The sequence below is a fragment of the Chanos chanos genome, chromosome 11 (assembly GCF_902362185.1).
Source record: "Chanos chanos chromosome 11, fChaCha1.1, whole genome shotgun sequence".
Taxonomy (NCBI): Eukaryota; Metazoa; Chordata; class Actinopteri; order Gonorynchiformes; family Chanidae; genus Chanos; species Chanos chanos.
Genome location: NC_044505.1, coordinates 14,137,616 through 14,151,139, shown reverse-complemented (window position 1 = coordinate 14,151,139; position 13,524 = coordinate 14,137,616). Strand labels below are relative to the sequence as shown.

Sequence of the window (13,524 nt, the reverse complement as noted above, 5' to 3'; positions counted from 1 at the left end):
CTGGGAGAGAAAAGAGAATAATAAAGTGCATCAGACATACAGAGAGAAAAAGAGAGAGAGAGAATTTTTATGTCGTCGTCATACTTGTATACGAGAGTAATCTAGGCTACTGCGGAATTGTGTAATGGACTGATGTAATTCGAATCACTAAGTCAGATATTTATCATTAAGTTATAATTATCCGTTGTGATTAAAATTTCGGAATGGAAAATTTTGCTGTCTTGTAGAATTAAAACTCCAAAAAACACTGGTCCAAGCCTTAATTGTCTGAGAATCACTGGTTGATCCAAATTACAGCAATTCAAGTGGCCAACTGACAAGCAGAGATCTCGAATTATCCAAATCGAAGATCAATAGCAGTCTTCACCCTTGTTTGCTTGCCAGCTGAGAATCTCCATGGGGGCGAACGGGAAAAGGAGCTTCGGTTCAATTCGGCTTTTTCCGTCTTCATCAGTATTCTTCCCTTGTCCGTCGTGTTGAAAGGATTCTCAGGGACGGAGCCGCAAAGGAGGGGAGCGAGACACCCGCATCATCGCGCTCTCTCTCCCCCTCACCACAGAAGCTGACGAACGGTCGTCTCACAGAAAAAGGAGAGCATTATTTTTCGTCGTCGTGATTTACAAATATGAGTCGAGGCTGTGAAACGCCCGCTGTCTTCTGAACAGTGACCGTTTGGTGGATGTCATCGTGCGGCGTCTGGAAAAAAAGAAGACCATGAATTTGTCGGGGTTTCTCTTCCCTGCTTTGTGGGGACTGGCGCTCGGCGGCTCTCCTAGCGTCCAAATCGGTGAGCGCGCCTCCACCGTTTTTATCTGTTCACTGGAATTTAGAAATATTTTACAATAAGTGTTTCGGAATTTAGAAATAAATATCAATTTGTTATGTCATTTCCCCAAATTAGTGGTAAATTTTCGAGAAATTTGGTGATAACTGATGAGTAAATAGCCTCGTAAGGAATGGTAAAGATATACATGTATAATGATAATAATAAAGGTCTCTCCGATTAATTATGCTAACGTTGAGCCTAAAACGACATTTTATCGCTCTCACATCTGTTTTTCAGGGGGTCTATTCCCACGCGGGGCGGATCAGGAATACAGCGCCTTTCGGATCGGAATGGTCCAGTTCGGTACGGCCGAATTCCGGCTGACGCCCCACATAGACAATCTGGAGGTGGCCAACAGCTTCGCCATCACTAATTGCTGTGAGTTAGAGCTGAAAATCCAACCTTATTTTCCTCATTTGGAGCTGCTTTGAAATAATCGTTGTGACTAGAACACTGATTTCTGGTTTTTTTTTTTTTTTTTTTTTTTAATTCACCCGCGCAAAGCGTCCCTGGATATTAAGACATGTTAAATATTTCAGGAATGCAGGGATCTTGGGTATGTAATAGACTGGGTTATTCCGATGTTACACTGGATAGATAACGCAAGGCTTCGTACATATGTTCTATTATTAACGTTAGTGTGCTACCCCTCACTCTAATATGAAGCCCTGAAGGAATCATACTCATTTCGGAATTGTGTTGTCAAACACGAGTAAACTGCTATATTGATACAGGCGCCCACAATGGATATGGTTTGGGGGCTTATGAGGTTTGCCATTATTTTGGAGGGTCGTTGGGTGTAGGTGTTGGGGGGCACTGGTATTATGTAAACGGTTTGGGAAGAGCAGAATCGACGGGGATAATTGGCATGCATTCGCGAGATCAGCATGAAGTTGGTTACCACAGTAACGGATGAGAAGATGGCCCCGATTTTGCACGCATTCGCACAATTTGATTAAAATACGGGACGTGCAAGACGATCCACCAGAAAAAGAGACGGAGTTTCTGATAGTCTTTATTTTCATAAGATAAAAGATCTAACATGTTTTGGCAGGGTTGTGAGAAGCCTGCAATGTTTTTCATGTCTAACAGGCGAAAGCTGAGGGCGCGTTAAAATGGTTCTTGCTCTCTCTCGCTCTCTCTCTCTCTCTCTCTCTCTCTCTCTTTCTCTCTCCTCCTCCTCCTTCTCTTTTCTGTGGGCAAGACGCGAAATGAAGATTGCAGCCTGTATATACGATGTTGGATGGCTGAGCGTTTAATGAAATTGTATTGCTAAAAAAAAAACCTGGCGCGAGAAACTGAATGTAATATGTAGAATGCAGAGAGTGTGTTGTATGACTCAAAAGGTCTGAAGAGACTCTGAAATGTCCTTTTGCTTTTACACTGTAGTTAATCATTAAAATGGCATAATATTCACACTACAGACAGATTAAGCTGTCAGAGAGCACTGAGGGAGATACAAGATTAAGTGAGAGGCAGTAAAGCTATTTAATACGTCTTAGGTGTGTCTTCTTCGTTCGGCTTGAGGATTGACAAAATCTTTTCTTTTCTTTCTTTTTTTTTTTTTTTTTTGTTAAATGTATATAACTATACACTGTAGCCAAAATGGCGAGGATTTTCAGCCAGAATCAAACGCTTCAGTTGGCCTAAGGCTGGCAAATGCAGTGTGACAAACGCGTTACAATGAACGGGGCCACGGAAGATCCATACACGGTTCAGTCAGATTAGGTTCACTCGGTAATAGAGCGAAAGACTTGTCGCTCGGTAACATCCCCCACTTGGATCTCGCGCTCCGTGGTAGGGGGCCCGTTTTGAAGTGAAGGATTGCGGCTCAGCGTCTCGAGCCTCTTCATTGCGCCACGGCACAGCACAGCCGTGTTCCTAGGCTGTCGCTGATTAATCCGAACGGTTTCGGTCACACGCAGAGCCGCGCGCGCTACGAGAGTGTCAATAAGTCATCACGTATTACCTGTCATCTCTCCACCTCTGTCTCTCGGACACACGTAGACACATACACACTCTCTCGAGTTAACTGGGGGAAGATATAGGGGAAGATGCGTGTTGGTGGCAAGACTTCTTATCGATCGTCAGCACTCCATTTGGAACAGACGACAAATGAAGTGTACCGTATCGCTCAGTCAAATACTCCAGCTCTTGTAAGAAAAGTGTGTATGTGCGCGCGCGCGCGTGTGTGTGTGTATGTCTGAGAGCAGAAATAAGAAAGGGAAGACGCGGGGGAGGGGGCGGGGTGCTCTCCATTTCATTCAGCAGTAAGGAGGAAATTCAACAACTAACCACAGACATGGTCACGGAATAAAAATGTTGGAGATACAACAGTTTGGTATTGGCAATGGATTCTATCGAATAATCAGAAGATACTTTTTTTCATTCTGTTGCTAGCTTTGGTTACAATGTATATCAGAACGATATTCTCACTGTGCTGTTCTAACCCTTCAAAATGTCATATGGTACAGCTCGTCCACAAATTCAGTCACAAAACTCTTTACAATCCCCTGTGACTTGATTAGTGGATAGCCCATAGAACAACACTAGGTTTGTATTGAAACATTACAACCAGTAGGCGATTTGTAGGGGGATGAGGGGGGGATGCCATCCCCTTTGTTAGCAAAATGACCAAAATCCATCCCCCTTGTTAACCTGCCATCCCCTTATAACCTGTTGGCCACTGTCCCCCCCCCACCCCCGGTTAAACAAATAACAAATCGCCTACTGATTACAACATTACATCTCTCTCAGTACTACTGATAAGTAGATGACTCAAACATTAGAGTTTTTTTTCTTGTTAGTTTGTTTTGTTGGGGTTTTTGTTTTTGTTTTTTTGCTTCATAAGTCTGAAAACATATAAGTGAATATTATTGTGAACCTTGAGTGTCTTCCGGCATCTCCCTGTTGCACACACACTAACCAGTGTGTCACAACGAGAGAAGCATTGCAGGACCTCGCCCACCCCCCACACACTTCACATACATAAATATTCACCCCCACAACCGCCCCCACCCCCACCCCGCAGCCCCGGCGAAGTGTGGAGGGTGTGTTTAATGCTGAAGACAGGATGGATGGGGGAAAAGTAAGCGACTGAGCACTTTCTCTCAATCCTAACAATCAGCATTCACCTTGACAAATGGTAAGGGTGGGGGGTGGGAGGGGGGGCAAGGCCTGAAGGAGGGCTGATGAAGAGAGTGAATTGCAGGTTGGGATGAGCTGTGTGTGTGTGTGTGTGTGTGTGTGTGTGTGATTGCGAGGAGGACTTAAATTAGGGTCAAAGAGAGATAAAGGGTTTTAGAATGAGGAAAAGGAGAGGAGAGAAGAGAGGGGGGGGGCCCACTTGTTATTAGAGTAAGAAGCCAGGGGAAGAATATTAAAGATGAAAGTCCTTTACTCGACGAGAGAAGAGAGAGAGAGAGAGAGAGAGAGAGGGAAGAACATGATGAGAGGCTGAGTGAGAACGAGTGTAGGATGGCGGGATGGAGGGATGGAGGGAGGGAAGGAGGGGAGGCCTGTAAAGAAAATATGAATCAAAGACCGTCGGAAAAGGAGGAAACGGAATATATTTTCACTCCGGCACCATGAGCATCCCTCTGTGTGTGTGACGACGTCCTTTGTGACAACTTGTATAGCACCACGTCATCAGCACGCCGCTGTAAATGTGGCATCTGTCGTCCGATCTGGAGGAGTGGGTTTTTTTTTTTTTGTTTTGACGTGACAGTTCCTTGTCAATCATATTCGTTGAATTCGTCTGCTGTTACGAGAATGCCCACTGGATTTGTCGGGCTGTATTTAGTGTATGTCAGTTTGTGGGGGGTGGGGGGGGGGGATTTTTTGAGTGACATTTTAAGGCCTCCATCTTCTCCTCTCCATACAAGGCGCGCGAGACATCTGTGTCGTAAATACACGTAATGCTCAATTCGCAAGATGGATCCCGTTCTTGTTCTCGTAATGATTATTTACACGGTGTCAAACCGGAGGATTCGCTCAATCTGAGGCGTTCTTCAGAGAGAATAAAGGGTCTGGTATAACGTGCCATTTCTGCTTTCTCAGACATATGTTTATTTATTTATTTGTTTGTTTGTTTGTTTATTTCTAAAAGGAAATGTGACAACCCCTCTCTCACACACGCACACACACACACATACACACACATACATGTATGTCTGTCTGTGCATATGCTTGTATGATTACAGTGTTTTTTTGATTTGCGCTTTATTAAGGGTTTCGATTTGAAAAAGGTTATTTTCAGTGTAACAATGCCTCTACAGCTTTCAGGAGAAAAAAAAAAAACGTTCTTAATGAATAATTCAGCCATTCCTGTGCCGAGTCCTTTGTTCTGTCCTGTTTGTTTGATCCTTCATGATTTCATTGGTCCCAACGTGCATTGATTTGGTGGCGGAAAAACACATATGGTGGAGGCACAAACACACTCTCTCTCTCTCTCACACACACACACACACACACACACACACACACACACACACACACACAGACCCAAATTCAGAGGAGGCCCTGCCAGTTCGCTAAGAGTCTCTTGAGAGATTGTAGAAGCCAGCTTGGTAGCTAGTGATGTCAGATCAAAGTCTCATATTTGCACTTTGGCTCCATATATCCGGGCTAGAAAAGTCCCATATGGGAATAGACACACGCGCACACACATACAAACGCACACGCACACAGACACACACACACACACACACACACACACACACACACGTGCGCACACGCGTTTGTCTCATTATGTCCTAAGGGCTACTTCCCAGTGGCTTGCTTTTACTCCAACTAAAGATTAATAACCTGGCAGTAGCTTTAACAATGACGGTGATGTCTTAAAAAACAAAGAATCCCAAGTGAGAAGTAGCCCAAGCAGATCACCCACCACATTTCTATTTGTCGTCTGTTAATATTCTCATGGGGAACATTTAGTCCTCGCAAAGCCAAAAAAAGCCTGTACCACAAACACACACACACACACCGACACACACGCACACACACACACAGAGACAATATCACAAACATGTATATCTTGACTCATGCATGGGGAGGGGGGGGTACATTGGCTGTGTTTCCTTGTGAGTCCAGTGAAAACAGGACAACTAAGTAGGACAGCTAAATTTACCACTCCACTGTTACACCGTTTTATCCCTCAAACAAACACAAGGTATGGCACAGACGTGTGTGTGTGTGTGTGTGTGTGTGGCCGTGTAAGACCCTTTGTTTCACCCGGACTGTGAGGTCCATCTTTCCAGCTGCACTGCGAGACCCCTCCTTTGACTAACGAATCGATACACACGGTATAGAATTTCTGTTAATTGCTGTTTTGACTGGAACATAATTACTGGAGTGTCACTTAACCTTCCTCTGGGAATGCAGTCTCCTGCAGCGTCTGAGAATAACTGTACATTAACTTATATAATGCAATATTGTTTGTAATTAAAAGCAGATACATTCGTATTAAATTGTGTTTACTTGCATTTCTGGTGTCATTACTGATATATTCCAGTTACGTAATATTAGCGTAGCCCGTGCCACAGCTTTCAACGGAGAGTTGATTTGGTTTATACGTCGACGGCGGTTTTGTTAGCATGTGTGACACCGTTTAACACGTTTGGTTTAAGAATGAAGTGGAATGCTTTCCCAATACGCCACATGGGACATGTGATTTATTATGACAAAAAAATGTCTACCTTTAGCGTTCGTTATTTTTTTTATGTTGCCACGGAGGACATTTTTTTGTTGATTAAAGGCAGAAAGCTGGTGATGTTATGCATTAGACAAAAAAAAAAAAACCCAACAACATTACTCCAATTAGTTGTAATTGATGTTGTTTGGTATTGGTCTAATTTGGTATTTTAGTTTTAATGTGTTTTAATCTCAAAATTGGATGAGGTTCAGGTTGTGGGTCTGTGGTGGCTAGTGGAATGTCCTCACTAACCCATTCACACACACGGCTTTGTGACAGTACACACACCGCATGCACACACACACACACACACACATGCACACTTGTCCCATCCATGGATCCATGTACTGTACTCTGACCAGAGGAATATCCTGTGTTATGCGCTATGATGGGTTTACCACAGCGACATTTGGATTTGTGTAGTGATACCTGCCATCCCGGACATTGGAGCTCAACAGAATATTAAATAAAAGAAAAAAGAAATATCAGAAAACCTGTTATAAAAATGCTAGTGATAAAGTCTCAGTTTATCTGCTGTTTAATTGCCACCGCATTTGTTGTTTTTCGAAACAACTCTCACTTAACGTGACTTATTCAGACCGCATTAACCGCGGTGACCGCTCGGCTGAGGAAGTCAATACTGCTGGTTATTTTCTGCCTCAAAAGGCAGGTCTGAGGTCAGCCCTTCCTAAACCTTCAGCCCCAGTCTAATCCATTATAAGTTAGATGTCGTCACTGATCTTAGACCTGCTGCTAGGGTACTAATAGCCAATCAGCGAGACCCTAAAAATAGAGAACAGGCAAACGGTTTAGGAATCACAGCTTTTTAGACGGAAAAACAGAATCCAGACCGTTCTTTGAATTTCTCTTCGTTTTCCATTCTGCATCGAAGGTTTTCGAAACCCGACGGATAATATGGACCAGTCTGATCTTAAAAGGCTCAAAACTTAGCAGCTAGACATCTTGGATGGATACTCTGTTGGACATACTAAGATGTGTTGGTTTAAAAGCACATTATATAATAAAGATCTTTTGATTAAAAATGTAAAATGCAGTGAAAGTGGTTGATATTTAATTTACTACGACACTGATACATGAAATCTTTATAGAAGTTGGTACTGAATATACTGTACGGAAGTCAATACTGAGCACATTCTGTAAAAGCTTAGAATAGGATGTTTTGTTTGGGAGTCTGCATTGGGTATATTGCACAGACGTTAGTCCTGGAATATATTTTTCTATCTTTTGTGAGGTGTCACGTGTGCCATTGATTTGTATTGTTTTCTTCCTCCACAGTTTGCTCCCAGTTCTCTAGAGGAGTGTACGCCATTTTTGGCTTTTACGATAAGAAGTCGGTAAACACCATCACGTCGTTCTGCGAGACCCTGCATGTGTCCTTCATCACGCCCAGTTTCCCGGCCGACGGACTCAACCAGTTTGTGCTACAGATGAGACCAGATATTAAAGGGCCACTTATCAGCTTAGTGGAGTACTACAAATGGGAGAAATTTGCATATCTGTACGACAGTGACAGAGGTATACACACATACACAAACTCACACACACACACACACACACACACACACACACACACACACACACCCACACACAAACACACACACACACACTCACACACACACACACACACACACACACACAAATACACTCACATGCATGCACAATTTACAGCCCTCTTCTGCCTGAGAGTTCACACTCTAAATCATTGATTGCACACACACATGCACACTCAAGCGCTGAATCCCCTATCAAATGACAAATCCATTTTTGATTACTTACAGTGCATGTACCATGTGAAATTCTGAGGGGTTGATAAACAATATTCATTCATTTTTTAAAATAGCTTTACCATAATGTATGTGAGTCATTGCACATAAAGCAACACAATCAGCAATTAGATTAAACACAGTGGTACTTTGCTGTAGTACAGTGGTAATATGCCGTAATGTCGTCCCACTGTGTGATTGAGCGGCCTTATTGATTTTATTGTAATTCTGTAATATTTTGTTGTTACGCTAACAGACTCTAGCTTTCAGATCCGTCGTTTTACGATAGCTTCGTTGTCAGTCGGTTGTTTTCTCACAGTTTTGTAATGTTCTCTAAAGTGCGCGAAAAAAACTCCTCTCGCTGCAGCGCTCTCGCCTGATAGGTCAGTCCCAGCAATTTTCACGGCTGTCCTGGCATTTGATTGGTCGGCATCTGTGGGCGTCTCTGGAGTATCTCTGACTCGAGCAAGAAAATCTCTGTGTGAGACCTAAATAGGAAATCAGCCGTGGACCGTGCCTTTGTCAGAGAGGAGGAGGAGGAGGAGGAGGAGGGGGAGGGAGAAAAGAGAGAGAGAGAGAGAGAGATTTACTCTTAACTCATCTTCTAACACAGAGAGTGAAAGAGACCTGAGAAAGAAGGGTAGAGAGGGACTGATTGAACAATAAAGAAAGAGAGCACAGGGAGTGCAAGAGAAAGAGAGGAGAGAGAGAGAGAGAGAGAGAGAGAGAGAAGATACCCTAAGGTTCTTGTGCGCTGCGGTATTTCCAAGTGCACTTTCTTTAAGGTAAAAAAGGGGCTTCATCTCGGTTGATCGTTTTAATTTGGTCGGATAGGGTTTTGTGATTAAGGTACAGACATGATTAAATTAGAGCCGAGATGGGCTTTAATTGAGACGGAGGCTAATTTTAAACGAAGGCATTGAGTCACTCAGACAAGGCCGGCACACTCGTTTAATATGAGACAGAGTGTAATTAAGGCTGGAGCAGACTAATGATAACACTCCCGAAGAGCCTTAAGGTCAGTGAAGAGGAGACACACACACACACACACGCACACGTACACGTACGTGTGTGCACGCGCGCACACACGCACACACACAATTACACAACCCCTCCATTACCTCTCTATCTTTTGCTTGCTGTTTTTAACCTCATCCCATCTCTCTCCATCTCTTTCCATTTTCTCTCTCTCTCTCTCTCTCTCTCTCTTTAGGTCTGTCCACTCTGCAGGCAGTGCTGGACACGGCTGCAGAGCGGAAGTGGCAGGTGACGGCAATTAACGTGGGGAACCTGAAAGATGAGAGGAAAGACGAGGCCTATCGCTCCCTCTTTCAGGACCTGGAGAACAAGAAAGAGAGGAGAGTGATTCTCGACTGCGAACAGGACAAAGTTAAAGATATCATGGAACAGGTGAGATCTTTACACGTACACACTCACACACACACGCACATGCATGCTTGCACACACACACACACAATTTAAGTATTTAAACAGAGAGTGATTATGCTGTTTCCTTCTCTTTGCAGGTCATCACTATTGGACGTCATGTGAAAGGATACCATTACATCATTGCTAATTTTGTAGGTTGAACATATTTCAAATGTCTGGTTTCTGTCATTTGGATTTTTATCGATTGACGTGTGAATCTTTGTGGATATGCAAACCCTTAACCTCTCTCTCACGCTCTCTTTGTGTGTCTTTGTGTGTGTGTATGTGTGTGTTTCTGTGGTCAGGGCTTTTTGGATGGGGACCTGTCAAAACTTCAGTATGGTGGAGCCAACGTGTCTGGTTTTCAGATTGTCGACTTTGACGATCCGACTGTTGCCAAGTTTGATCAGCGCTGGGAGGCTCTCGAAGAGAAAGAATACCCAGGAGCAGACAGCAGGATACGGGTGAGTCTGTGCGTGTGTGTGTGTGTGTGTGTGTGTGTGTGCGTGTGCGTGCGTGCGTACCTTGTTGGTGTGTCTGTGTGTGTTTGTGCACTTCAGCTATTTGGATGCTTCAGCTTTGATGTTTGATATGATTCAAAAGATAACCCTGCGTATTGTGTGTGCATCTGTGTGTGTGCTCTCTCCCCATAGTACACCTCTGCTTTGACCTATGATGCAGTGCAGGTGATGACAGAGGCATTCCGCTTCTTGCATAAACAACGGATAGACATTAGTCGTCGTGGCAACAATGGAGACTGCCTGGCCAATCCAGCAGTGCCGTGGGCTCAGGGGGTGGAGATAGAACGTGCTCTCAAACAGGTTTGCTGTTGGCATAGTAACCAGCGATCACTTCAAATACTTATTGTCTTTGATGTTAAACTGATTTTGTACGTGTGTGCATGCGTGTGTGTGTGTGTGTGTGTGTGATTAGGTACGAGTGGATGGCCTGACAGGAAATATTCAGTTTGACCAGTATGGCAGAAGAGTGAATTACTCAGTGAACGTAATGGAACTGAAAAACAGCGGTCCAGTAAAGGTACATAAACACATAAGCACATAGAACACACGGCCACTTGTTTTTTATGGATTGAAATTTCTTTGAGTTATCCTTTTCAGATTGGATACTGGAATGAAGCGGACAAAATGGCAGTGACAAAATCGGACCTGTTCCCCAACGACACCATGGGAATGGAGAACAAAACCGTTATTGTGACGACCATCTTGGTGAGACTGTTTTGAGGTTTTCAGTGTGTTTTGTCAACCTAAAGTCAATTTAGAGACCAGGGCTGATCTGAGTGCCTGTTTCTGTATCTGTGTGTGTGTGTGTGTGTGTGTGTGTGTGTGTTTGATTTTGTAGGAAGCACCCTATGTGATGTTGAAGAAAAACGCAGAGCTGTTCGTTGACAACGATCGTTATGAGGGTTACTGTGTGGACCTTGCTGCTGAAATCGCCAAGCATTGTGGCTTTAAGTACCAGCTGAGGATCGTGGCCGATGGAAAATACGGAGCGCGAGACGCAGAGACAAAGATCTGGAACGGAATGGTGGGCGAGCTGGTGTACGGGGTAAGAAAAACGAAAAAAAAAACACTAAATAGATCAGTCGACTAATGTGAATTTCTACCAGCATAGAATTTCTACCAGCGTGTTTTACTTTGAGTTTAAGATAGCGTTCAAGGTCGCTTTGCGTTTAAGACAGTGCTCGAGTTCAAAGTGCACTTTACTTTAATTTCTCTCCACTCTATAAGAGGCTTTCTGTGGAGACTACAAAAGCTATTCACCTTTATTTACCAAAATCTAAGGGGCTAATTCTAGCTAACCGTGGGTTTGAAGACTCTAAACTCTCAGTCTCGTCTGTAATTCTGACTCTGTGTGTGTCAAATCTGTACATGTGTGAAAAAGTGTTTGTATATGTGTGTGACTGTCTCTAGAAGCATCCACTGTTACGTTAACCTCTCGTTCTAGAAAGCGGACATTGCCGTGGCTCCGCTGACCATCACGTTAGTTCGCGAGGAGGTGATCGACTTCTCCAAGCCCTTCATGAGCCTTGGCATCTCCATCATGATCAAGAAACCGCAGAAGTCCAAGCCGGGGGTCTTCTCTTTCCTCGACCCCCTGGCTTACGAGATCTGGATGTGTATCGTGTTCGCCTATATCGGAGTTAGCGTGGTACTTTTCCTGGTCAGCCGTTTCAGCCCTTACGAGTGGCACACTGAGGAGTTCGAGGATGGCCAATTAGGCCCCAGCGAGTCCACTAATGAGTTTGGCATCTTTAATAGTCTCTGGTTTTCTCTGGGCGCTTTTATGCAGCAGGGATGCGATATTTCGCCAAGGTTGGTGCGTTCTCTGGGCTCCGCTCCACCCCCAACCCCTTTCTCCGCCTCTCGACAGCCCGCGAGGCCTCTTTCTGCAATCGGCAGTTCCCGCGTCACCTTGGTGCATATATGTTCACACCCCTGTACGCTCCTGCTTCTCCTTGGTCCCCCGTGGTCACGACCTCTGGTTGACCCTTATTCCCTACCCTACCTCTCCCCCCTTGGAAGAAACGCGAGCTAAACACAGGGGTCAGGAATTTTCGACCGAGGTTGGCCTTAGACCCCGGTCGGATATTTCTTCCGTGAACGTGTATCCACCAGGTCCGGGCTGTTCCGTGCAGAAGGTCGCTGATTCTCTGCCCTCTTGGAGTGGTACCGTGTTTTTGCTGCATATTCCCCATTTTACGGTAAAAAAAAAACCAAAACATCGGATTTAAGTCAGCCCTGTAGATAAACATGATCCTACACCTGCGTAGGCAATTCCCACTCTCTCTCTCTCTCTCTGTCTCTCACTCTCTCTCTTTCTCTCTCTCTTTCTTTCTCTCTCTCTTTCTTCCTCTTGATCTTTTTCTTGCTCCTAGCTTTCGTTCCGCTGTGTAATCCCTCTTTTTCTCCTAGCTTGTAGTAAGAGAACATAGATGCAGTGTCTTGCTTTTTGTGAGTTTGCAACCAAGACATTGAATGATTTTAGAGCAGAACCACTTTAAAAAAAACGTTTAAAGGATTTTTTCTTAATGATGAAGATTGAAACTTACTTCTTTGTGCAGAATAAGCATAGTGGCTCGTATAAGACAGATTCAGGACATGTCTCTAATCTGCATTCATGTTAATTTAAGAGCAAAAGGCTGAGATCAGATACTGTTATGACTGATCATCGCTGTTAATGAAATTTTACCATGTTCCTTCAGATTTTTGTTTTGCTTTCATCTTTGAGAGTCAGCGTTCACATCAGAAGTGGAATTTTATCATAGCTATATGGGGATACGTTGTACTGTTTGGGCCCCTGCCTACTCGACGGAAAAGTGTGTGTGTGTGTGTGTTTGTGAGGGTGCATGCATTTGTGTGTGTGTGTGCGTGTATCTGATTTTGTTTCGGTGTGTGTAGGTCCCTGTCTGGTCGTATTGTTGGTGGTGTTTGGTGGTTCTTCACTTTGATCATCATTTCGTCCTACACGGCCAACCTGGCTGCCTTTCTCACTGTGGAGAGGATGGTCTCGCCCATTGAGAGTGCAGAAGACCTGGCCAAGCAGACTGAGATTGCTTACGGGACACTAGACGCTGGCTCCACCAAAGAGTTCTTCCGGGTGAGACAAAGGAGCAGCGTTTCATGGGCAATTTAGTTTTTGAGATCCAAAGATGATTGATTTTTTTGCTTGTTTGTTTGTTTGTTTTTTTGTGTCCACGTGAACCCCTGCTTGAAGGGTGTTGTCTTAGTTTTCTTTGCCTCTTTTTCAGATTAATCCTTGACAAGATTATAATC

General features: G+C 44.1%; 1 protein-coding gene across 2 annotated transcripts in view; it reads left to right on the top strand.

Moving 5' to 3' along the window:
• The first annotated feature begins 702 nt into the window (after positions 1-702).
• The window catches only part of gria2a (glutamate receptor, ionotropic, AMPA 2a), an 18,213-nt gene continuing 5,391 nt past the window's right edge, over positions 703-13,524 (top strand). Inside the window, exons 1-12 of one of the 2 annotated variants that reach the window (XM_030788334.1) lie at positions 703-787; positions 1,064-1,204; positions 7,815-8,054; positions 9,516-9,712; positions 9,829-9,882; positions 10,036-10,194; positions 10,384-10,551; positions 10,664-10,768; positions 10,849-10,956; positions 11,090-11,296; positions 11,696-12,063; positions 13,150-13,348. In XM_030788334.1, coding sequence (XP_030644194.1) covers positions 715-787; positions 1,064-1,204; positions 7,815-8,054; positions 9,516-9,712; positions 9,829-9,882; positions 10,036-10,194; positions 10,384-10,551; positions 10,664-10,768; positions 10,849-10,956; positions 11,090-11,296; positions 11,696-12,063; positions 13,150-13,348 — 2,019 coding nt within the window. In that variant the 5' untranslated portion in view covers positions 703-714. The remainder of the gene's footprint in view (positions 788-1,063; positions 1,205-7,814; positions 8,055-9,515; positions 9,713-9,828; positions 9,883-10,035; positions 10,195-10,383; positions 10,552-10,663; positions 10,769-10,848; positions 10,957-11,089; positions 11,297-11,695; positions 12,064-13,149; positions 13,349-13,524) is intronic. The other variant, XM_030788335.1, reaches the window with a different exon arrangement.